Source organism: Tetrao urogallus (genome assembly GCF_951394365.1).
Source record: "Tetrao urogallus genome assembly, chromosome: 1".
NCBI lineage: Eukaryota > Metazoa > Chordata > Aves > Galliformes > Phasianidae > Tetrao > Tetrao urogallus.
In genome coordinates, this window is record NC_136813.1 from 189,864,417 (window position 1) to 189,890,265 (window position 25,849).

Sequence of the window (25,849 nt, forward strand, 5' to 3'; positions counted from 1 at the left end):
AGGTGAGAAACAAAGAACTATTCTCATACCTGGTGCCAAACTTATTCTTAAAGCCAGGAGGTTCATTATTCCTGGTGCCAGCACAAGTCTCTGGTTTACTGTGGCTTCTTTCACCTCAAGGGGCAAGTGAAGATGATAACAACTGTTGTATAACATCAGCTTCAGAGTTTATCTCATTCCTGAGATGCTTGTTTGGAAAAGAAGTTGAGATTTGGAGCCAAGAGACAATGGAGATACCAGCTATCAACAGCTGGGCTGGAAATTAGTGGCTGTATAGTAGCTAAGATATCTAAGAAATACTAGCTTTAAGTTAGATTAAAAGAAACACATTGTCAGCTAAAAGTTTCATTCTTGGGTCAGAATATCAGAAAGACTTAGCGGTTCTTTCATCTATGTCAGCAATTTAACCACTAAAACATTATAAAATGAGATGCCTTTTTAAGATTTAAGATGATCTATAACCCACCGAATCTTAAGGAAATATGCTGTAAAGATTAATTAGATTCTTTGTTTACTGCTGTTGCTATTTTAAGACACTTTGCTGTTTTTCTATCTAGATGAAAATAGACTTGCAGATATCATGACTGTTACTGTTTTCAACTGATGCAGGCAGGAAAAATGAGCCACTGTTTGTGAAGGAAAGCTATTGCATTCTGCAACTTGATTTTTTTTTTTTTTTAGCAGCACAGCATGACTTCTTAGGAGAAATTTGCATAATTAAATCAAAATGCTCAGAAAACCATGTAGCTTGTACTGAGCCTTAGCTGTATAATTGATCCATGTTGGTGGTGTTATCATTAGCGATCAGATCTTGTGCTAGGATGGCAGAAATCTTTCATAGTTCGGGAAGATATAAGCTGCATTTCTGCAAGCATTGGGTTCATTAGCGTTGTCCTCAAGAGTGCTTCATGGGCACAACTCACTGATAATGGATCTTCCAACTTGGATCTGGCTGTATTTTTGAAATTTCGTAGGCTGTCATAAGCACATCAGCACTCACTTGCTACTCCTCGTGTGTGGCAAAAGTGCAGTTCTAGATGCTTGATCATTTAACTTAAAAATCCCAAATAGTTCTTCTTTCCTTCTTTGCCACACAGCTATGTCTTTATTTCGAGTAGAATAAAACAACTTTAGCTATTTTGTCTGAGGTTAGTCTGGGAGTTAGTGTCTCTCCTGTTAGTTAGGAGAAGTGGGATCACATCTCAGACAGAGGAAGGAAACTGACTTTCTCCTCATAAGGATGATGGCCAATGGGCTCTTGAACAGGAGGAGAGGCTTAGTGCTGTTTTGTGATATCACCTCTTGGTGCTGTGTCCTGAAAAGCTTCATCCAGGATTGGGATCATTAATGAAGAGGGGTTGAGTGATGGGTAATGTGAAAATCACAACCAATCCATGATGCAAAGAAAGGTGCTGAGTACCCAGTAGCAGCAGGCACTTCTAGATATCCTTAGTAAAGGCACTTGTGCTCTTGGTGTGGGAAAGCTGAGAACTAAGATTCAGGTACTTACAAGGTTTGGCAGAGACTTGAGATGTTGCTGTGTGATTGTGCTCACCAGTGTGGCTTCAGTCTGACTGAAAATCCAAAGAAAATTCAGCAGTAACAAAATAAAACTTGTTAGGTATACAGCAGCAAAGCTGGTGTTGTCTCATCCACCCTTCTGCTCCAAGGCACTGCTGGCTCTATCCAAACCATTCCTGATGGAGAGGGCTGAAAATAAATGGAAAAATCTCAGACTCTTCACACTCCAGCCAAAGGGAATTTGGTGAATCAGATTCAAATTTGACCCTTCTGACCTATGTGGAGGGACTTTCCATCTCCAGAGAGAACTGGAAATTGGTCTAGGTTTCGTTGCTGTTTTTGCTTTAATCCTAATTCATTTCTCTGCAATAAATAAAGTGTTCTTGGATTATTTTTTTTCTGGCTTTGTCTGTGTGTTTTTTCTTCCTAGTGTTTAATAGTGTGTAATATTAAGAAATAATATTATTAGAAAGTAACATATTCAACATGGTAGTGGACTCCTGTCACACTGTGAAGTGCCAGACTCAGTGACTTATTTGAGAGTAAAAGCTAAAGCTTTTTTTTTAATTAAAAAAAAAAAAACCTTTTTTCTTGTCTTAAAGGGAAATGGCTGCTCTTATAAACACTCTTTTAAAAACTTCTTTTGAAGTTTACTGAGGGTTCTGTCGATGACAAGCCAATTCCAGGAGAAGTACTGGCATTGTGTGGCTGCAGTCAATGATGCTCAAGCAGTGCCAAACAGTTGTTTGGAAGGTTGGGTCTTCCTGATTTGCAGATCAGGACAGGAAGACATCTGTTGAGTTATATATGAACATGGGAGCCAACCAAGGACTTTGTGGCTTTTGAAAACCTACCTTTGGCTTGTGTGCATTGGATATATGTGTTGGATGTCAGTGCTGTATCTGTATGGTGAGTAGCAGACAAGAAAAGATGTAGATGAGCAGCTGGATGGAGCCACTCGGAAGCTTTCATTTGTTCTCTTGGGAATTTTGGGTCGTGACAAGATAAAAACCAGCTCAAAAGCTGTGTGTAAATCTGTATGTGTATGTGTAAGGTAAGGATGTGCTTTTGCCCTTCTTCATAGAATGCTTTGAGATATACAGGTGATCAGAACTGCATAAGCCATTGGATGCTGTCATTACAGGCATTGTTTTTAATATCTCCAATTGCACTTTTTTTCCAGCAGATTTCCAACTATCTCTCCCATATCTCTCAATGATAAATCAAATTTTGCTGCTAGTAAATAATCTAGCCAGGCCACTCAAACCACTTCCATTTTATCTGGTACTGTATCAACAACATCAAGTGAAACCCTCATCAGAAAATGTTCCACCCAACAAGATTTTCAAAAGCCATCAAATCATCATGGTTGCTGCATTGTTTAGTAAAAAATAAAAATAAACTAGTTGCTCCTTGCAATATAATGTAGTTAAATTGTCATTTCTGATGCAGCGTGTTCTTCAGTATGTTGGGGAAACTTAATGCTCATCATACTGAAATCATTTGAAGATGCCTGCAGCCCCTCAAGGAATTAAGAGCAGACATTAGGTAAAGAGCTAAATTATACCAAAACCAATCCAGACTCACTGTGGGATCATTCATTGACATACAGTGCAGAGTGTTCAAACACATGGTCTGGTGCTATTAAGAGATTTGTTTTTCTTGTACTTATCTCCTTAGGCCAAGTGTAGGCCATTAAAGCTTAGATTCTCTGTAGGAACTATTTTTATTCTCAAAAACTTTGGATTAAATGGATTAGCACATGTGTTTTATTGTACAGAGTGGACACACACTGGTTTTTAGGCTCACCTCCTGCCAACTCTTTTTATGTATACTTTATTAATATTCTGTTAGTACTGTCAGGGCATGCAGCACTCAGATTCTTAAGTATATTGCCAACCTTAAATGCATGAATTTCCCCTTTAGTGTTCATTATATAACAACACATGTGACACTGTCCTTGGCTGAGCCATCAGAGGTATTTTCATTTTTTTATTACGTTGAGCCCTGTGGGTGCAGGGAATGGAATCTTTTTTTGGGTGAGGTCTGTCTCAAGGCACAGCACCTAGGTTCATTTAATGGGACATCTCTGGGGTTAGCCAGCAGCATTTAAAGCAGTTGTGGCACAGTACTGAGGCATTGTCAACAATATACTTCTCATGTTGATTGAATCTGGGACCTCTTCTTGTTGCGTCTAGCTCTTGCCTTGTGCATCCTTGAGCCTACTAGGCATCTGTAAGCTTCTCCTCCTTATACAGCACCAGAGATCATGTTTGTTGTTGTTGAGGACTGTTTTTAAATCCATCCGTGTTGTTGATTTTATCTCACTAGGTTCTGAGCATGGTGATCAATGCAGCTTACAAGCCAGGGAGCGTTTTACGAGAACTGCAGCTGGTGGAAGATCCTCAGTGGAATTTCCAAGAAGAAACGCTCAAAGCAAAGTAAGTCTTCAGTGTGTGCCCTTTTGTTATGGGAGGCTTCAGAAATGGGGCTGGCTGGGAAAAGAAATAACTGTATTGTAAGAGTTTTTTAAATTATCATTTTGCTTCACTGAGTTGCTTGACTTGTTCCATAGCAACTTAACAAGTGAAATTTTCACCTGAATGGTTCAGTTCTATTGTCTTTCTCCAAGCAGCCATCAAATCTTGCAGAAATAGGACATATTTATTCTGCAAAATCTTGACTTATACGATAAGGGGCTCCTATAAACTCAGCTATTACTAATTTCACTCAATCCCCAGCTTTTTAAATATAGTGGCATTACTACTTTTAATACAGAGCCTGTCACTCAAATGCAGAAAAACCTGGCAAGAATTGATGGCACCAAAACGTGCAAACAAAATAGCAGGGACTTATTTTTAAGCTGGTGAGTGTCTGGGACAAAATATCAGCAGATCTGAGTTTCACATTATGGTTTAATGTCTTTTTTGAATATGTGCTTCAATTCTTGTCTAAATAATATTTAAGAAAATTTTGTATCTAGAAAATACTCTGTTTTCCCTTCCTACTTAAAAATGTAACCAGTTATGTATTCTTTATGTAGTGGGCACTGTATTTAGTATGCATCTCAATAATTAACTGTTCAACAGCAGGAAAAGCACATTAGCTCTCTTCAGATACTTCCAAAAAGCAGTTCATCTCATTTTAAGGCAAACTCAGCAAATAGTTCCTTCTAGGTAGCAATCTGTTTCTAACCAAGCTTCATCACTTTGACTTTTTGAGTACTGATGCTAAATGGAGTGAATTTCACACTCTGTACTGAACTTTTACTCCTTTTTGAATAAAAGCAATTTTATTTTGTGTATTTACAATGATTGGCATCAAATATGGAATTATTGATTGCTATTGTATTTGTTCTTTGGCCATGCAGACACTGGAGAAATCTCATATCTGCTCTTACTGAGGGAGAGAACTGAGAACCTTTTATCCTTCCTAGTCAGAAACTTTTTCTAAAGGAGAATTGCAATTAGAAATGAAAAGCTACTGTTTTCATTTGCTTCTCTCACTCATGTGGAAGGTCATGCTTTTGTGTTCATCGAACAAAGCTTTGTGGATTGGAATCCAAAAGTCGTATTTGTGCCTGCAGATTTCCATTAAAAAACAGTGGACAATGATTTCACTGAATGCAGGATCCTGTCAAACGACAGATAATGCACTGCAGCAGGTTCTAAGCAGCTGTGAAGTCAAGTCTTAGTGCCCCAACTTTACGTTCTGTCCTGCTTATGGGTAGCTTTTCTAGAAGCAGTGTTCAGAATATAACAATAATATAATTGTTGGGGTTTCTTATTTGAGTGTGAGTATCTGCCTTGTGCAAAAGCAATGTTACGTAGTTTGTAACTTTTGCAACCTTTGTTTCTATCAGGAGACAGCCTGACAAACGTTTAATTTTCCAACAAGCACAGAGGTGTTTTGTCCTTAGTAGTCAGCTATAGTATAGTATAGCTATAGTAGTCAGCTATAGTATAGTATAGCTATAGTAGTCAGCTACTGCCAATCCACTGAGATCCCAGGCAGTCTGTGGGCTCTGGGCATGCTTATACCAGGAAGACCAACCTAATCAGGAATATGTGGTCTGCCAGAGCTCATCACCTATCTGTTCCATATCAGCCACTTATCCTCCCTCATGTTACCTGATGTGCTAACAATACTGTAGTGAGCATCTCCATCTCTTCTGCCTTTCCCCCGTGGTATTTCCGCTCATCTTTTCAGGTAGCAGTTTCAGCTCTCAACAAGTCAAATAGCATTTTTCGACTTTATCAAGCCACAGAATGGGTCTTCACAGACTCAGAGCTAGGACATCAAGTTTTGGTGTCACTTCTAAGCACTGAAAGATATCCAGTATTGCCTTGTTCTCTGCCTCTCTAATGGAACTGGAGAAAACTGTATGGGTGCATCTATCTGTTTTCTGGAGTGGTGCTGGCTGATGAAACCAACTTGCCTGCAAGTAGCTGGGATACTTTTTATTGGTTGTCAGAGGATAGACTTACCCTACCTGAATACCCTTGGACTTCTCTTTTCCTTCCGGAGTTTACTTGAGCTGCTTCATCAAGAAGCCTGCTGGGGCTTTAATTGCATCTTGTGCAGAAGTGGGAAAGAAAACATGCTGATGAAATCAGATACCCTGGGATGTGCAAACTGCACATGACATGCTACATCAGGTATGACAGTCGGTTGTGCTCCAGAATCTTAAACAGAGCCCTATAACGAGCAAACGCCTGTCTACACAGACTTCCAGCTATGCTGGCTCCCAATGGTGTCTTGCTGCTAATGATGACAGCTCTACAGCCAGCTGCAGCATCTGTGCTGTAATGTGACATGTCATGTCACCTCCTTCCTTCTGATATAAACTGACAACTCCTTAGATCTTGATAATGTTGTTTGTTTGCAGCGATGGCTGCAGTAAAGAAGAGAGATGGTGAGGGAGGAGGATGGTGAGAAGGCAGCATTTTTTCCCAATGCTGCCAACTGACCCAAATGCTAAATTATTCAGTGCTGGGAAGGCATTATCTCCGTCCTAGTGCAAGGTGCATTTAGTTTACTCTGCTGTCACAAGTGACCAGTACAGAATCAATTATGCTAGCTTTGCAAAGAAGATAAACAATTTAGATTGTCCGAAGAGATGGGTCTGCAATGCGTGATGGCATTCACTTCCCATCAGCACTACTGGCTTTCTGTGAAAATAGTCGAACTTGATTTATTGGTGATGATGAGTTAGAAATGTCAAGCCTAATCCACTGAATTCCCATGAGGACAGACAGACAAAGCTATGGACATTCAGCCCTTGTGGTTTTGATGCTTTAATTTCAGTGCCCTCATCTAGATTTGGCTTCCCAATTTTAAAAAGACATGAGGGCCTTTATGCTTTGTAAGAGCCTTTACTTATAAGAGCTGTAAGTGGAGTTGAATGGACTTACCCATTCTTTTAGGACTTAGTACACAAAAAATACCAGTGCATGTGAATTATCTGGGGTCTAATTTGAAGTCCTGTTGATCAAACTAAGAAAGATGGGTATTCCTGGACTACTTATTAAATGAAATTCTGAGACCTGCTCAAATCCACTAGCTGTAGTCTAGAAATATTGACCCCAAATCGCAGACACGGTGACTTATTTATGAAGCTGTATTTCCAATGAAGTCTTTACAACATGAACGCTTTACAAAACTGCCTTTCACTTGTGTTGAGGTATTTGATGTTTTCTTTGCCTTGCTTTTGCCTTAACAGCTGTTAGGGGTTGTGCTTCAGCCTCTCAGGTCCCTATCACTCTTTGAAGGAGTGAAGGAGTGAAGCATTTATTAACCATGGAAGACAGAAATAACCTTGGGATGACATAAGCAAACTGAATGTAGTGAACTGCATGTAGCCAGATGGGATGCATCCAGTTCTGCTTGAGGGAACTTGCTTGATGTCATTGCAAGGCCACTCTGTCACGTTTGAAATTTCATATGATAAGGAAAGTTCCCTCATTTTTGGAAAAAAGGTAAAAGTCAGATCCTTCCTCAAGATGGGCAAGAAGGAGAATCCAAGTAACTACAGGCTGGTCAGCATAACCTCAGTGTTTGGAAAGATTATTAAGCAACGTCCTCCTGGAAGCCATTTTCAGGAATATGCAGGACAAGAAAGTGACTGGGAAGAGCCAGTGTGGACTTAAAAAGGACAAGTTGCACCTCATGTGATGAGATGACTGCTTTGGTGGTTGTGGGAAAAGCAATGGAACTTATTTGTGTTTAATTTAGCAAGGATTTGACAGTCTCCCATAATGTCCTTATAGCCAAACTATGGAGATGTGAATTGGATGTGTGCCTGGTGGGTGGAAAACTGGCTGGACAGCTGATCCCAAAGGGTTGTGATCAGTGATATGAAGTCCAAGTGGCAGCCAGTTATTAATGGTTGTCCTCAAATGTTAGTACAAAGCTACAACTCATATGATGTGATTTGTCTTCTGCGTCAGCTCTGCCACATACTTCTTGAGGCGTTGCAAGGGTGAATTAGTGTAATCATTTGGCCTTTTGTGCCAATTACTGGAGATGGAATACACTACCAGCAGTGGAGTGACTTAAACCTTGTCATAATGAGGAAACTTACCAAGACATGTATTTTCAATAAGAATAATTTCAGTACCCTCTTCAAATCACATTTTCAATATTAGCTTTGGGGTGCCAGTTTTGATGAAAACTTCGGTGTTTTTTTCTCTGTGGCAGTTGCAGTGCTGCCTGAAGGCAGGGTCTCATTCCAACATCGAGAAATGGATGTTAGACAGTTTCTGCTGCTATCACGGTAAATTGCTTCAAGTAGATGAGATGGAGAGAGACTTTGGTTGTCTTCTGTGGGTAGCCAGTGTTCCTAGGGGATTTCTCATTTTTGGTGGACTTCGGCTTTTTAAAGCAAATTCTTGCAAAAGAAGAGATAGAAGTTTTTGATCCCTGAAAGAAATGGAAGCTTTTAGCCATTGGGTTGTTCAAAATAGTCTCAAAAATTGTCAGAACTGTGGGCTGTTATCCTTGTGATGAAACCTTTGAAAATGAGGGTAGTCTCAACGCTCTTGCTGTTTGATGTGTCTTCAGCATGAGGCTTTTCACAATATCACACAATGGACCCCAGCTGGAGCTCTTAGAAGATAGTTTATTCTCATGAATCTCAAATTCCAAAAGAAGAATAAGTATGACACAGCTAGCAAATTGCTATTAGCTCAGTATTGTTGCTCATGGATCAACAAAGATCCTGAGAACATTATTTCCTGAAAATAACTTCAGCCAAAATACTTTCTCCAAGTTTTGGGATCTGAAGGTGGGGCAGTGGGACAGGAAAGGGAGATTCATTTACCTATAGCTGAAAATCTTTTATAAAGACCAGTGACTTCCAAAAAACCTAAAAATATTATTCTTGACACAGTTGTTTTCCATGTCTGCAGTGCTGCCATGCTGTGCATGCAGTTCACTTAGTGCTTAAAAGTCTTAATGAAAATGGGAGTCCTTGGATGAGAGCATCCATAGGAATATCAGCAGTAGGTGATTTTTTGAATGATACTAATGGAAAAGAGTTTTCTGATACCCAGAGGCACTCTTTCCACATAGCTGTCCTAAACCACCTTTGGTGGTGTTTGTGTTACAAATCTTTAGTATGAGGAAAATGGAAAATACTAGTAGAACCTGGTTTATGATTGAAAGAGGTGCTGCCAAGGCCAAAATCTTGTAAAAAAATTTTACTATTGCCAGCATTAACATGTTGGATTATTGAGGCTGATGGGTGCACTTACGTTAAGCTGCATTTTGCCGCCCGTTCTGTTAATTGCTGTGTGCATTGCATTCAGACCAGACTGTGAAATCAGACAGCTGTTCATTTGCCTAGTTTCATCTTTTTCTTTCACCAGGCTCTGTAGTACAATGAGTCTTTTCTGGATAGCCAAACACAATAGGAAGTACATGGTTAGAAGAAGTCAGCCATCCTTGAATAATGCCCATCAGGCAGCTCTCTTAGCTTGCAAGAAAGAAGATCAAGAAGCAATTTGATTACAGTGCTTTTGCAGGGAAACAAAGCCAGATGCAGTCTTCTCATCCTAGTGGTGAAAGTCAGAACAAGGACAAATTAAAAGTAAGTTAAATCCACATGCTTCCATACACAAAATGAAACACAGGCTTATGGGTACAGATGCTCCTGCTGCCAGGATTCTCCCAGCATGAAGAGGAAGCTGGTGCTTTGCTGGAAGTGATGCTCTAGTTCAACCAAATGTGTTGAGGGTTCAGGTGAATGTAACTGAAATTCCTAAGCCTGTCACTGGATTCAGATTCAGTGACCTAACAATCTAAGCTGGCCTTAAACTTAATGTCTCCTGGAGAAGTAATAAGGGCAGGAGTCTTTTCAATCATGTTGAAAATAAATAGAAAACATTTGTAGGTAGATATATTTAAATATATGTAGATATAATTAAATGCCAAAAGGTAGAGTGGAGACTACAACCTTCACTACATCCTAAAGACATTCTTTAAATAATTAAATAAATTTAATGGCATTTAAATATATCTACCTACAAGTAGATAACAAAGTCCAAAGAAGGACTTTGTTCTTTTTATATTATGTATTGCCAAACCTCCTTTAGCTAACCAGTGCTTTATAGGGAAGCTGGAATAACAGTGCTCTCTATCAGGAGGAAGAACTTTTTTCCATTTTATATCATCTATCTGCCAAGGTCTGTCAGGGTGCACGAAGGGTTGGCTAATAAAATAATTTATTGATGCATTCATTCCAGCATTGTCTCTATAGCTAGGGGTTCTTGTTTGAACACCAAATAGGCTGTCAGAGCCTGCTGCCTTGCAGAGATGCTATTTTAGATTCTGGAAGAGAGAGTTGTATTGAGGTGATAGTTTGGATCAAGTCTTCTGCAACATGAAGATGGCTGAGTTGAGCTATTTTCAGACCCAAGTTTTATTTGACATAGTTTAATTAGCATGGTGGTGGTGGGTTGATGGTTGGACTAGATGATTTCAGTGGTCTTTTCCCACCTTTATGATTCTGTGATTGAGTACCCTGTATAACTTTGTATACCATGGGGTTGAACATTCTTCCCATATCCCCATGCTTCCAGAAAGGGTTGCTGGGAGGTAGAGCTGGAAGAGTTGGTTTCTCACTCGCTTTGCACATCTCAGTAGAAACTTCAGAGAGAGGGAATTGGGTCTGGGTATATGCTGTGTATTTTGATTCTCCAGCCACATCTTCTTTGCTTCTCCTTCTGTTCGCCTTTCATATTTGACTGTCAGGAGCTGCTCCCTTACTAGTGAACTGTAGGTCTTAGTACTTTCACAAATCCTTTGTCTTGTTTTTCCTGATGACTTCCAAACCAGTAATCTGTGTCTTTCACTCTCTCCCTCTTTCAGTTTTGTGTGTGCTACTTTTTTCTCTTCTAAACACATTAGTAATGCCTAAGCACCAGACGTTTGCATGATTGTCTCTTGTGTTGCTCCTTAGGATGTGTAAGAGATGTTTTAAAAACCTTATCTCACAGTTTACAATAGCTCAGTGCTGCTGTTCAATAAATTATGGGGATAATTAGTTTTTCAGAGTTCACATCTACAGTGTTTTACAGCAGGGATGTAACTGTATCTTTCTTAGCCATTTATCGCTCAGAAACACTTTGTGTAAAACAGTGGAATAAATGGTTTAGTACCACATGGATAACAAATTTCAGGCAAATGTTTCATTGCAGATTTCTGCTCTAAGCATTCCCTGTAGGAATCACTGGTTTTAGGGCCTGTTCTCGTAGCCCTATTAAACCACTCAGTAGACTCCTTATTAGTTCCTCAGGTTGTGTGCTACCCAGATCTCATAGCAGTGAAGTCATCTGGTCTCCATATGGCAGGCAATCGCATTTCACCTTGATACTTCTGCATTGTGTATGTGTTCAGTGACTGAAGTTGGCACAACAACAGTGTGAATGTGTTGTGGTATGGAACATGAGGCTAGAACTGCTTTGAGAAAGGCAGCAATAGAGAAGACAAAACGTAGAGTGGAGACTACAACCTTCACTACATCCTAAAGACAAAGTGGTAACCAGGAAGTTCTGCAAGGCATATAAGCTTATAAGCTTCTCTCAGGTCCATATGTGAGAAAGGTCACCTGTCTCTTCAGTACTTTGTATCAGCTCAAAGGATGATATCCTGTATAATATCCACACCAACTCAATATGAATTTTTTCTGTCTTGCCATATCTCCAGTTTGCACATGCATTCCTTTCTAAACCATGTCCTTGCCTCAGCTTGTAGGATCATTCTACCCTTCTTTTCTATTTTCAAGTATTCCACAATCAGTCTACCCTACTTATTTTTCAAGTCAATCTGAAAGAGAGTCATGTAGGCAAACAGAACTATTCTGCCTGCCTGCCCACCAGACTCTCCCAAAAGGTGTTAGGGAATGTATCTCCCTAAAAGTCTGCAGAGTCTGCTGTGTAGCATCAAAAGACAACACTTGATTGGTAACACTGGATCTCCTTGTACTCATTTCTAGATACAGAGGGAAGACATACAGGGCGACTGTTAAGATTGTGCGAACGTCGGATCAGGTAGCAGATTTCTGCAGAAGAGTCTGTGCAAAGTTGGAGTGCTGTCCCAATTTGTTCAGTCCTGTGCTGGTGGCTGAAGTCTGCCCAGAGAACTGCTCCATTCATACTAAAACCAAGTACAGTGAGTATTGACCGGAAGGCTTGTTGCTAGCCAGGATTCAGGGCAGTGGGATGCTATGTGTGAGCTAGTTACGAAGAAAAAGAGTTGTGTAATGCATTAGTATTGAGTGGGACTCACCCCTTGTAGTTAGAGTAGAGTAGGTACAGTACTTGTAGTTACTTGGTTCTGACCAAATCACTGCAAGCTTCCTTGTTATTCTCTACAAATAAATGGGCATTTCCAGAAAACAGTCCATTTCACTCCATCCAAATACATCTCTTTGAAACTCACTGCTCTTTGGAAGCTTTGACTTTTCTTTGCATGTAAAGTTAATATAAGGAACATAAAAAGAAGTCCAAAATACTGAAAGTTAGAAAACAAAAGCAAAACATATTCCTTTGTGTGTCAAAGAAACATACATAATTCAGGTTACCTGGCCCTTTCCACCATCCACTGAAACCATTAGCAATTGAAAGTGTGTGTTAACTCATGCAGAAGGGCATTGGATCAAATCTGAAGCATGCTGTCCTCTCATTTCAAGTTGGTCTAAGTGCAGAGTGTGGGGTTAAATTCTGAACTCATCACTCATCACCAATAAAAATGTAAACATAAGAGTTGTATCACTTTGTGCTAGTCCACAATAGTATCTTTTATTTATACTGGACATTTTTTTTCCAAATCAGGGTATTTTAGAGTTCCTTGTAAAAGTGCACCTAGAGTGTAACACTGAATCAGTAGCAAAAAGCAAGCTGAAACTCTTTTCTTCTGGTGGTTAAAGGTTTTAACAAGCATTTTGATTTCCTTCCTCCAGCTTATTATTATGGAAAGAGGAAAAAAATCATTAAGCCACCAATTGGGGAAAATAATAACATGAAAAGTGGGCATGTCAAGCCCACCAGACGCAGAAAAAGGCGGAAATCCATCTTTGTGCAGAAGAAAAGAAGGTCATCAGCTGTTGATCTGAATGCTGCAGGCTCTGCAGAGGTATGCATAACACTGGGAAAAATCAGCAGGTGCCCCCGGTGCTTTCCCCTCTGTCCTCATCTCCTTTTCAAGGGACTTCTCAGCAAACCCCATCACTTCTATCCCTCATTTTGAAACCCTCCTTACCACCTTCATCTTCTAACATTAAATTGATTATACTGGGACACTTTATGGACTTTCACCCTTGACCATTCCAGAATTAGAAGATACTGTTTTTCTTTTCTTTTCTTCATAAGGTTTGGTAGCTATTGCACTGTCAAATACTGTATCTGTTTTCTTTTGCTTCCTTATAGCCCTGTGGGCAGACAGATGGGCCTGTTTGGTGTTTGGTTCAGCATCTAAGATCTCAAAATATTCTAGTAAATAATAATAACTCTTGGGCATTATGGTTTCAAGGGCTTTTAATTTTTCATTAACCCTTTGTAGTATTTTTGGTTCACCACTGCTAACAGTGGAAGTGTGAGAGGCCTTAGAAATCAAGTAAATAGTTTGTGTCCCAAATATGTGGTATCTGAGGCCTCAGTCTTTTCAGGATGCGGTGTGATACAGGATCCTGAATTTTTCAGTGATTTGTGTCCATCTGAAACCTGTAGCCATTGTGGTTAAATACTTTCTGTGTCAACCCTTTTCCAGGTGATTTTCTTGTGATAGTAATGACAAAACATGTTTTTGTTCTGTTTCCTTTCCTCAGCTGAGCACCATTTATTGTTGCTTCATGCAGTGAGAAAGCAAACTGATTTGGTTAAATTCCCTCTAATTCATACGGAGGGGAGCAGCTTAAGCCACTGTCGCTTATATCTTCATGGCTCAGTCCTCCTTTAGATGGGGTTCAGGCTTATTTCCTTAAATTATACTGCCTGAAAGGAATTTAAACTGAAATAAACACATTTTGAGCTGAAATCAACCATTAACCAAGTTTTTCAGCCTTTCAACCAATATAACTGGTTTGGGCTAGAATTCAGCTAAAACCTATGCATATGCATTGGATGCATGCTCACACTTCATTCAAAACTAAGATATCAAAGCCATTTTGGCTACTTATGTATAAAGTTCAAGATACACAGTTTCCATCAGTTGATTTATATTTGCAAACTCTGTGTTACAGAAATCCCAAGAATTTAGTGTGGTTTCCTTTACCTGAAAATTTATGCTGCTCTGTCAGTACTTAAATGTTGGGCTGAAAGCAGGCAATCTAAGAGAAGTCCTTTGTACTGAATTTTACAGAAATGCCAGCTGAGCAATATGACCTACGCATTGATACATCTAGATATTTTAAAAAGACACCAGCATTTCTTTCTGCTTAGCACCAGTGACACCCATGGCCATTTGAAGTAAGGTGAAATGTTGAAGTAAGGCAAAATTTTCAACTCCCCTGCTTATTGCAGGGAAGTGGGAATAAATGTACTTCAAGGCTCTGTTCCAACTCAAATAATTCTATGATTCCATGATTCTTTGAAAGCCTATTTAAGATTTTGCTTCGTTTCAAGCAACCTGTGTTTCACTCTATGCTTTAAGTATTTTCCATTTCCCCTTCTCATGCACATCTGCAGTGCCGTAAGGTTTGAGATGCCAACACAGCAGAGGAATGTTTCGTGCCAAATGAGTTATTACCATTGACCTTTTGTTAGAAACAAAAAAAGAACTTGTTCACTAGCTATTTTTCAATTCTGTATTTTGTTATGAATCTAAATTGAAGGTTAATCGACTTGGCACTATAATGAAAATGAAATATTTGGTTAAAATAAATGTTACTCTAGGCCACCATGGAACACATGGGTGCAACTGAGAGAAGCAACGGAGGGAACTGGTTTTGTTCAGTCTGGAGGAGGCTCAGGGGAGACCATGTTGCTTTCTACAGCTGCCTGAAACGAGGTTGTAGTAAGGAGGAGGTTGGCTTCTTCTCACAGGAACTGATAGGATAAGAAGGAATGGCCTTAAATTGCAACAGGGGAGGTTCGGTTGGATATTAGGAAAAATTTCTTCTCAGAAAAAGTGATGAGGTATTGGAACAGGCTGCCCAATGAGGTGGTTGAGTCACCATCCTTGGAGGTGTTCAAGAAATGTGGAGATGCGGCACTGAGGGACGTGGTTTAGTGTCGTGATCAGGATGGATTGGTGGCTGGACGAGACAACCTTAGAGTTCTTTCCAGCCTTAGTGGTTCTGTGGTTCTATGACATGGGCCCTGCAGTTTAGCCTCGTGTCTCTTGATCTGCTGCTGTATCAATCTCTGAGCCCAGGTGCCCTTTTCCTGCTGGTCTTTGTGCAGGAGAGTGAAGAAGACGAGCCGGATGCAGTTGAGGATGAGACGGGAAGCGAGGAGACGAGCTCAGAGCTCCGTGATGATCAGACAGATACCTCCTCTGCTGAAGTCCCTTCTGCAAGGCCCCGCAGAGCAGTTACCTTGCGCAGCAGCACTGAGTCGGACAGACCTCCTCCTATGGAGAGGGCCCGGCGGAGCCGCCGGCCACAAGCCGTGTCTTGCAGTGAGGTGGAGAAGTCACCACAGCTCAAGGAAGTGAGTATGACCCCAGGCTACCGATATTTTCCCTGCACCGTCCTTCAGTGCCTAACCTTTCTCCTCTGAGGAGGGCCCTACAGTGCAGCTGCATGGCTTCCCACACCATGTGGCTTTCTTTAAGGTAACTACTTTTTTGTAGGAAATTAAGCACGAAGAAGAAGAGAAGCTCATCCTGGACAGTAATCCCTTGGAGTGGACTGTGACTGATGTTGTGAGGTTTATTAAACTGACTGACTGTGCACCCCTTGCCAAAATATTTCAGGAGCAGGTAGAGATCTTTATGTAACTCTTCTTTTTATGTTTGTGGTGCTTATTCACAGTAAAAATAAATAATAAATAAAGCAATGCATGTTGCTAGCCTTGGACCCAGGGCTTCCACAAAGAGCTTGTAAGCAAATTTCAAATCCTTTGAGGCCAAGCTATGGCAAACAGCTGGACAAGGCATGAGTACCCTCAGAAATTCAAGTCAAAGCCTTGTCAGATACTCAGAGAGCAGAAACCCGCTCTTCACCCCCTAGTCAGTGTCCTTGTCAAAAGCACAACATTTACATCTTTCATACCAGTGGTTCTGTGGCAAGACCCACAGCACAATTCCAGTGTTGCAAAGGCACTCTGGTGTACCAGCAGATAGTGGTTACTTGTTACACAGCTAGCCATCTCTCCCTAGCCCCCTTGAGTTTCACTTTGTTTTAAAATATTGGCCTGCAGAGTAGAAATTTCCCAACTGAACCCCAGATTGGCTGCATGAATTTTGATGCCAATACCTGGATGCTCCAAGTGTGTAGACACTTCCCATCTACATCCCTTGAAAGATCTGACAGGCAGGCCGTTTGGTGACCTAATTTTAGCAGGTGCTGGACATCTCTGATTAAATAGATAAGTTTGGAGGAGTAGAAGCCAATGTTCTGCATCTGAAGTTAGTGAACATGTAAAATTTATATAGAACAGACATTCCTTGGCTAATAAGTAACAGCCTCTGCTAAAAGTGAAGGGCAGCTCTAGGAAATCATGGTTAGAAAGAAGCAAGTGTGGTTCATTAGTCCATAGCCCTTGGTTGTATGGCTAACTGCGTATTTTATTATTTCTGATTCTTCACTGTGAATAGCTCTGTTCCAGATTACAGTAGGTTTGATAGGAAGAAATTGAAGTGTGTGTAGAGCAAGGCTGAAACGCTCTCATAAGAAGATCCTGTAGTTGCTGCACTGCAGCATGCTACAACCATTTGTTAATCAGCCTGGAGTAACTCCAAGGTTTGAAAGCCAACCCTGTCCCTCCTGGGCCATAGAGTTTTATGGTAACCGTAATCAAACACAGATGACTGCAGATTTTCCTTGCTATTTGCTGTACCATTCAATTATACCATCAAGCTTTGGTGTAGGGAGGACCTGAGCAATGGTCAGTCCTGATCAAAGCAGTGTTTAAGGGGTCCAAATCCTCCCTCTGTTTAGCACTACCTAATCAGGGCTTTCCTGGGGAGTTCATGTTGCCTGTGAGTTACTATACTTTTTGTGCATTTCCAATCTGATCTTCCCTAAGAGTTAAAAAGCAGTTTTGTAGTCAAGTCATCTGCTTCTTAGTCTATTAAATAAACAGAACTTGAGCACTTAATTAAAGAAGGATCAGAAAGCTAACAGAAATCCCTAATAAAATGTCTTCAGTCTGGGGTGCTAGTTTAGAGTTTGGTGCATGAGTGCACCTGAAGGAAGGACATGACCTCCAGAGGACCCTTCACTGTGAGATTCTGTGACGTTAGAGTTGGAAATCCAGGTCCATTCTTCTTGATTATTCAGCAGATTATGTTGAACAGGGCAGATCCTACATGGCTTGGGGGACTTGGCATGGGATAAGGCAGACATAAACCTGTGCTGAACAAAAGAGAGGAAGAAAAGGTCTTGGTTGGTGCTGTGAAGCTGATTTAAGTTTTTCTGTTCAGCACTGCAGCCTTGTTCTTGCTTCATTTCCTCAGCCACAGAATGGAGTTTGTCTGATCTCTGTAGTCCTCTGCAGAGTTTCTTTAAAAGGTGATCTGCTAGACTTTCCTTATATGATTGATGAGAGCCTGTGAGGTCACAATAGATAACTTCTAAAGAAGCATCATGTATTCCAGAAAAAGGAGATGAGCTGCATTGAAGTGTGAGAATAGGGCAGAGAACAAAGTTGTCTTCAGTTTTGAGGGCAGATTTCCTTTCTTGTTTCTCAAAACATCTCTGCCTTCAAGAGTCCACAAGCAAAACCATTATCACTGTTTTTCTTCCTCAGGACATTGATGGCCAAGCCCTTCTGTTGCTGACGCTGCCCACGGTGCAAGAATGCATGGAGCTGAAGCTTGGTCCAGCCATCAAACTGTGCCACCAGATCGAGCGAGTAAAAGTCGCGTTCTATGCACAATATGCCAACTGACTGCACTTCTCTCTTTCTTTCTGTTCACCTTCTCATTCCCTCTATTTTTTAACATCACAACTTGTTCACGTTTTTTTTCCTCTTCCTCTTTTCTTAAAAAAAAAAAACAAAAAACAAAAAACAAAAATCATGGAATTGGAAGTGCTGGGAATTAATCTGTAGGGGGAAAAAATAACACAACAAAAAATCCAGCAACAAATTGAACTAACTGTTGTAAAGCACAGCGCTGGTATCTCTCCTCGTGAGCTTTGCCAGCATGTTTTGCTGCAGTGCAAGGCCAGCATGGATCAGATGGATTGTCGTCCTTTAAAGCAAAGCTACCTATGGCAGATACGTTTCCACGGTGAATAGTTGGACATTCTCAGTAATGATGGTTTGTCTTCATCAATTTCTGGACATGAACAATCCTTTTAGTCAACTCTGACACACTTCTTTCATATTGAAATGGAAGTGAGAATTTGTAACGTTACCTGGGCTTTACTGCAAATTTGATCTTAGTGATCATTAGGCTTTCTTTCACCTCCTCCCCAGTCATACAAAAGGAAGAAGTGTTATACCAGTCATATGCTGTTTGCTATTGAGTGAGTTATAAAGCAGGACTCAACGCACTGTCTTTGAATGGTATCACACAGAGCTGCAGCCAATTGACAGACCTTAGGCATAATAATGTTTACTGAGCAATGGTGGCCACAGTGAGCTGAATGTCTCACTGATGGGATCTGTGCAGTACTGCATTCATGTGAAGGACCATACATGAAAACCTCCAAAGTCAAGCCTATCCAGTTATATTTGGGTCACTAAACATAGGCCAGACTTTGCAACTCAAGGGGTGAAAAAAATAGGGGGAGGGGAGTCCAGATTTAATGGCAAGACTGTTCAGCACATGCTGATTTAACTTGCACCTTTGTCAGTCTGGTTACTAGGTGGGAATAAAAACCATCAGTATTTTCAGGCTGTGTACACCATGGTGCTTTAGTCCAGCTGACACATCCAACCCAGTGCATCTTCTGTCAGTAATCTATATAAAGCCCCAACTGTGTCCCAGTGGCAGACTGGCCAGTGAAACTGGGGGCTTGCTTCGTGCCAAGTAGGGTGAGCACCACAGGGAGTGAAGAAGCGGGACAGACATCTTGGGCTTGCCTCAATTGTGCATACAAGATCAGTATTTTCTGCTTACTTTACAGGGATATATGGCCCTGTGAGTGCCACATGTTGACCTCAGCAGTGGTTGGTGGCATCACATTGGTGTAAAATTCTCTTGAAAGCAAGAACCAAACTGGTTCTTCAGACCAAGTCTGAATTTTGCTCTGACTTTAGGTGCAGGTGAATTCTTCCCTCAAAAAGTGAATGGGGTAGTTTGGGCTGATTTCATCAGAAACCACTGACTTCAGTAGACTTTTTTTCTACAAACTGGAAACAGACCCCAGTTCCCTGTTCTCAGGGAACCCAGCCTAGAAATATAGTACAATCACATCACAGTGTTGTGATGCCAAAGCCTACTCAACTAAGACCTCTTCAGAAATAAATGTCATTTCTAACTCTGAATCTGAAGAGATTTCTTAGGGCCAATAACCCCATCTCAAACAGTTAACATATGGTGACAACAGACTTGGATCACATGGTCCTGCAGGCCTCAGTGTGCTCAGGAGAACCTGCTGACCAACATCAGGCTATAGCTGGTGCTTTCTCCTTCATCAGTTTCCTCCTTAAAATCTTTGGCTTAGAGGTGGAAAGCCTCAGAAATAGAGATTCTGAATTATGTCCAGATTTGGTCTGGGGCATGGATTAGGTAAGAAGTATGGCCATGCATTGTGAAGACATTCTAGTCCATCTTTAAGGGGGATTCCTGATTTGCCATTGGGAGTGTGATGTGTGCAAGCTGGGCCAATTCCTGCCAGCTCATGAGACTTTAAAGAAAATTTTCTTCTACTGAAGATCTTGTTCAAGTTTTAATCAAATGAAGGAGCACATAGTCATTGCTGTGCCAAAATGCTTCCTTTTGTTTCTAAGAAATCTAGGAATAGGGTTCCACAGTATTGCAGACATTCAAAAACTTGGCTTCAGACTGGATTTCCTTCTGAGAGTAGCACTGAACTCTGCCCACGCAATTAGTTTGATGAATTCTTTGGATTCCTCTAAATATGCCCTAAAAACATCATACCGCTTTTCGTCTCTGAAGACAAAAGGATTCTACCCAGCAAGAAGAGAGTAGAATCATAGCATCGTTAAGGTTGGAAAAGACCTCCAAGGTCATCTAGTCCAACCATTCAGCTACCCCAATATTCCCCACTAAACCATGTCCCTAAGTACCACATCTATACATTTCTTGAACACCTCCATGCTGGGTGACTGCCTGACCTGCCTGGGCAACCTGTTCCAGAGCCCAACCAGTCATTTGAAGAAGAAATTCTTCCTAATATCCAACCTGAATGCTTCTCCCAGCTCCACACTGCTTCAGCCCAGTCACATATCTGCCAGCAGAGGATAGCCCCCAAAAGTTCAGTGTCACAACAACCAGCATGTAAGGATGTTTCAAAGAAAGAGAGTGACTGTTCACAAAACAGCATCCTAGCACCAGTCCTTTACTTACTGTGTCCACCTTCTGAGCATCCTTTGTTGCTGTAACATTCCTTGGACTTTGTGGTTGCAGGGACTTGTTGAAGACATTTAATTCTTGTGGGGATATATTGAAAAAAAAATCAGGCTTTTTCCATCAATTTAGTAACTATACATTTTCCAATGGCAGCTAATTATTATGGAGGCTGGGCCAGGAAGCAGCCTGTTCTAGTGTTGGCCAGTCTGGGGATGGGTAGAGCATTGAGCCCAGCACGTGGGAGTCTTCACTGATTTTTCAGGGAAGTTAAATTGTATTTTAAACTCACCTGATAAGCAAAGACAACAAAAAAAGTTTAATTTTGGCTCACACCAGCACTTTTATTTCCTCAGGATTTTTGCTTCTCACCATTTGTCTTTCAGTCTAATATTCTTCACTGTCCTCTCAGTTATCTCTGTCTATCCTTTTGGAGAAGATGATAGCTTGAAATCTCGAGCCTAAAATTACCTTGCATTGAATGGGTGGTAGATGCTTTATTGTGTTGTTTTTTTTGTTTTTTTTTTTTTAAGTATGCAGAATGGAAAGGAAAAGAGAATTGGGCTTCTGTTGTCTGTTGAATTGATTGCCCCTCAGAGAAGCTGGAGCCCTCTTAAGTTTCTTAAACAAGTAGGAAGTGGGCTCCTCACGCTTTAATTGAACATTATATTCAGATTGTCACTCGAAGCTTGGGCAGCGATCAGAGAGAACTGCATAGTCTTTCCTGCACTTCATTTCAATTCCTGAAAATTAGCCAGGGTTTGCAGTAATTTATTTCAAAAGAGCAATCTTCCTAGGGTAAAATGACACCTTTGCTAAGTAGAAGCACTTTTGCAAGATAGTCACCAGGAAGACCTGGGGAATCCACACTCTTTGACTGACTAACTATCTCTGGATCAAGCCTTTCTGTATTCAGTCAGGTGATTTTAAATCTCCCATAGCTAATTCTAGATGCTCTTCAGCATTCAATTAAACCATCTGTTACTAAGCATCGCAATGTTAGCATTTATATGAAGGTAGTAGATCACAGAAGACCTGTGAAATAGAGATTGCTGTATTTATGTCTCTTCCCTCTTTTATTTCATTTTGTTCAGACCGATTTCCACCTGACATTTTTAACTAAATTGTCTTGTAATATGGTGACTTAGATTTTTTTTTTTTTTTTTTTTTTGAACACTGGAGGTGTTTTTGGTCCTTCATAGATTCTGGGCCTAGTTCAGAGTTGGTGCAACTTAATAGATATACTGGTGACACTGATGAAGGCACATCTTCTCATTCTGAATTCGATACACAGGGCTGAAGTATATCACATTATCAGTTAAAGTGATGAATTCATGGTTAACCAAGGCCATTACCGAGGGCTGAGGAGCAGCCCCACGGTTGGGGCTTTTGGATACTGAATTTCAGCACACTCACACTGACCACCTTTCTTCTACAAAAAGGGTGATCAGGCAGCTGTTGTTGATCTCTATTCAGGCATAGGACTAAAGTTGGACATTTCCGAAGCTTTGTGCTCTGGAACGCAATGAGTAGGAGGGTGTAGTACCTGCCCATCTCCATTTGGCTTCTTTTGAGCTAGATCAAGTTTAGAAGGGTACCTGCTTCCTTTCCATCAGCTTCTACAGAATCCAACCAGTCTGTAGTCCTACGCTGGTTTCTGAGGGTGGATTAAAGCAGTAACTTACAGGAATGTCTTATGACTCCCAGCTAGTAGACCTGCTTTCTTCCTGCTGTCATGGATGCTCCTCTCCCACCTCAAAGGAAGATGATCTCTTTGATTTCAGAGCTCTTCTTCCCTTTCCAGATTGAAAACACAGCTCCATCCACACCCCCTGTTCTTTCCTCAGTGCTAGAATGACTGCAGCTCTGAGAAGGGTTTCAAGGTCTCCAGCTCTACCATGTTAGCCATATGCAATAGATCTCAAGAGTTTGGTTTTGCAGAATGCAGAAAACGCAGAAATGCAGTGTTGACTTACAAAATCAGGACAAGTGCTTACACACCCTGTCCTTGATGAAGCATCTAGCAGATTTGTGTTCTAGAAGAAATAGCCTGATCCACATTTACAGAGGTATTCATATGTCTGATAGGATGTACAAAGTTTCTCAGTAAAAGATTCATAATGCCCAGTAAGATTTTTCACCTTGGCTAAACATCTGATCTGCCTTAAACTGGATGTTGCCACTCCTTGGCTTTAACTTACAAGCTTTTGCAGCCCATAGACGTGGACTGAAGCAAACACCATCTCAGCTCTCCAAAGGCCAGCCAGACATCGAGCTGCCATAATCAATTGCTGATTGCCTGTGCCCTGATCATGTTGGGGCACAAAATTGATTTTGATGGAGCTGCAGTGTAACTGCAGTGCTTTTTAGAAGCTCAGTACCGTCAAGGTATTTCAAATGATTTTTGGTTTTCTGCTGCACAGTGTCTGGAACAATAATGCAGCTCATACTGTTCCTCCTATTTCAAAATTCAAGTGCCAAAAGGGAAGAACGTGCTGCAACTGAACACCATTAAAACCAGCTTTATTACGTGTGGATAATTATAGTCTCAAGGGCTCCATTTTGGTGCTAGAATATGCCATGCTGTATTTTCCATTGCTTGGAATTACAAAGTTGATTCCTTTCTTCAGGAAATATTTTCTGTAATCAAAAACATCTTAAATATTAGGATTGTATGATTGTGTTTGTTTCTTGTTCTTTAATTCAGATACACTCAACAAATGAATTCCCCTCCCTGCAGTCATGTGAGTTTTTGAGAAATTTTGTAAGGTATATATGTATATGTATATTTAAAAACTCTTCACAAATTGCAGTGCATGCCTATTTTTTCCCTTGAAAATATTTTCTCATACCAGCTGGCCTATGATTAAGGGAATTTGTTACTCAGGATTTAATCCAGAAGTGACCGAGGTTAGAAGTGTCCTCACACGTGTGGGCTTTGGGACAGGGTCTCCATCAAATTCTTTCACTTAGAAGTCAAAAAGTGTGCAGTTAATTAATACAAAATTTAAAATCCACCCTCCTCCAGCAGGCAGATATCCTGCTGAAATCTGCCAGACTTAATGAGAAGAGGGCTCATGTCTTTAGGTACTCATGAACTCCAAATGAAAGGAGCAGAAACATTTAATGTTCTCATTTATTATTTGGTACGATACTCCAGCAACAAGTGCAAATGATCTGATGTCTGCATTTAGAATATGAGTCAGTCATCAAAGAATGAGAGTTTTACAGCCCAGTAGTCCTTTAAATGTCATCTGTCCTGGAGGAGAAGAATAATTTTACAATGATTTGGTGCCATGCAGTGGAATTCTCTTGCAGAAGACAGATGAACTGCACAAAAACATATTGGGTCATCATTTTAAGTATGCCCTTTTAATTGCTTTAGTCTTTCATGGGAAAAAGGTTTTCATGTTGCTGGTTTAAAACTCCCACTTTTGTAACGGCTCATGGCACAGCATACTAGCAGAATGCATTTGCGTCTGTTGTCACGTTATGTGTGAGTGTGGAGGTGTTTGTGGACAAGCAGATACTTCAGATAGGACAAGGAGATCTCCCTTCCTTGTACCTTGTTTTAATAGTGTCCTCTGTGGAACATGGAGGGCACGTGCTCCCCAGAACACATCATGGAGGGAAATGTTTCCAGCAATGCTGTTGTTGCATGGCCATGTTGCCCAAGTAGCCTAATGCAGCAAGATAATTGCAGCCTACCAACAGATATTCCTGACCTTGATATCTACCTAAGGTAGATGTAGGAGTAGGCAGGGAGGGTTTTCAGGGAAGAAGAGAGGGTTGGAGTTCTGGGTTTGAGGGTCTTCTCATGTGAGGAAAGGGCAGCTGTGGTCTATCAGCATAAATTCCTCAAGACATCTCTGTCTTTCTCATAGTAAATAAAGATGCTCTGAGCCCTTGCAGGGGCCAGGTGTGAGGGAGGAAAAAAGCAGGCAGTATATCCACAGCTAGAAAGCTGGAAGTTTTCTTTCTTGTTTTGCTCATGGAGATGTAGACATTTGGCTCTGAAGGGTGAATTGGAGGGCAGTAGGGAAGTTCTGTCTTTCTTCCTTGTACTCAGCTCCTGTACATCTCCTGGTTTCTGGAGGCAACTTTCAGACTTCCAAGGGAAATGTCAGGGACTGAAACTTGAGCTCTCTCCCATAGAAATAGGTGATACTGCCTTAAGCTCAGGTGGTGGATCTACAAAATGCTGTTGCGTGTTATGATGTGAGAAGACAAAAATCAGCATTCCCAAGTCACCAATCTGCTTGTTGCTGCTCCAGCCTCACTGAAGTTTATGACCATTATATCTGCTTATAAGTGCATACAGGGATATAATGTACAGGCAGGCATTCACTGTGATGTGGTCCAAAAGTGGTGAAAGATCTCAAATGCAGGCTTTGGAAGGTTGAGTTGAGTCTTCTCTTGTGCCAGGGTGAGGCAAGGCAAACACTCAGACCCATCTGACACTTAGGGAACAGCAGAAATGAGCTCAACAACCAGCAGACACAGTCCATTCGTGGTGATGCACGTTGGAAATCTTTGAATTGTTTTGCATTCCAGTTTGTATGGAAGATTTGATTCAAACAGTGTATATATAACCCCTTTGGTGTGTTACAAATATATATGTGTGTGTGTATATATATGTATATATGTGTGTGTGTGTGTATATATGTATGTGTATATATATATATACATATAAACCAATCAATGCTGGTGTTTTTACTTTTTAAAGTTCATGGGGCAAAGGGCATGTTGTTAGTTTGCTGTAAGATTCTATTCTGTATATATGTTTTCATGTAAATAAGTGAAAATCTATATTCAGAGTTATATTTTAATTTTTATTCGAAATGAAATAAATCCCCTTTTTACTTGAGCAATTGTAAGCTACGTTGTTAATAAAGTAACAATAAATCACATTTCTCTCAAGGTTGGTATTTTATTTCATTGGACAGTAAGGGTTGTGTCTTGGTGTATTTGATGTATTTGTTCTACATGAGGAGTTAAGGTGAGAAAACAGTCTCTTGGCTTTGCTCTCAGTGGCTTTGTTTTGAATGACCCCATGCACTTTCCGGGAAGGGACAGTCAGGACTTGTCCTTTGCAGAGTTGGACACTTAAAGGCACGTCTGGGGGTTCCCTTTGCAGTCTCTAGAGAGAAGCACAGCGGCACGACTTCTGCCGGCCAAATTGAGT

At 40.8% G+C, this 25,849-nt stretch overlaps 1 protein-coding gene across 1 annotated transcript in view; it reads left to right on the forward strand.

Moving 5' to 3' along the window:
• The window catches only part of SFMBT2 (Scm like with four mbt domains 2), a gene marked incomplete at both ends in the record, with an annotated part of 93,372 nt that extends 75,298 nt beyond the window's left edge, over positions 1–18,074 (forward strand). Inside the window, 6 exons of the mRNA XM_079540163.1 lie at positions 3,853–3,962; positions 12,017–12,192; positions 12,983–13,155; positions 15,423–15,671; positions 15,814–15,942; positions 17,934–18,074. Coding sequence (XP_079396289.1) covers positions 3,853–3,962; positions 12,017–12,192; positions 12,983–13,155; positions 15,423–15,671; positions 15,814–15,942; positions 17,934–18,074 — 978 coding nt within the window. The remainder of the gene's footprint in view (positions 1–3,852; positions 3,963–12,016; positions 12,193–12,982; positions 13,156–15,422; positions 15,672–15,813; positions 15,943–17,933) is intronic.
• Positions 18,075–25,849: the final 7,775 nt, after the last annotated feature.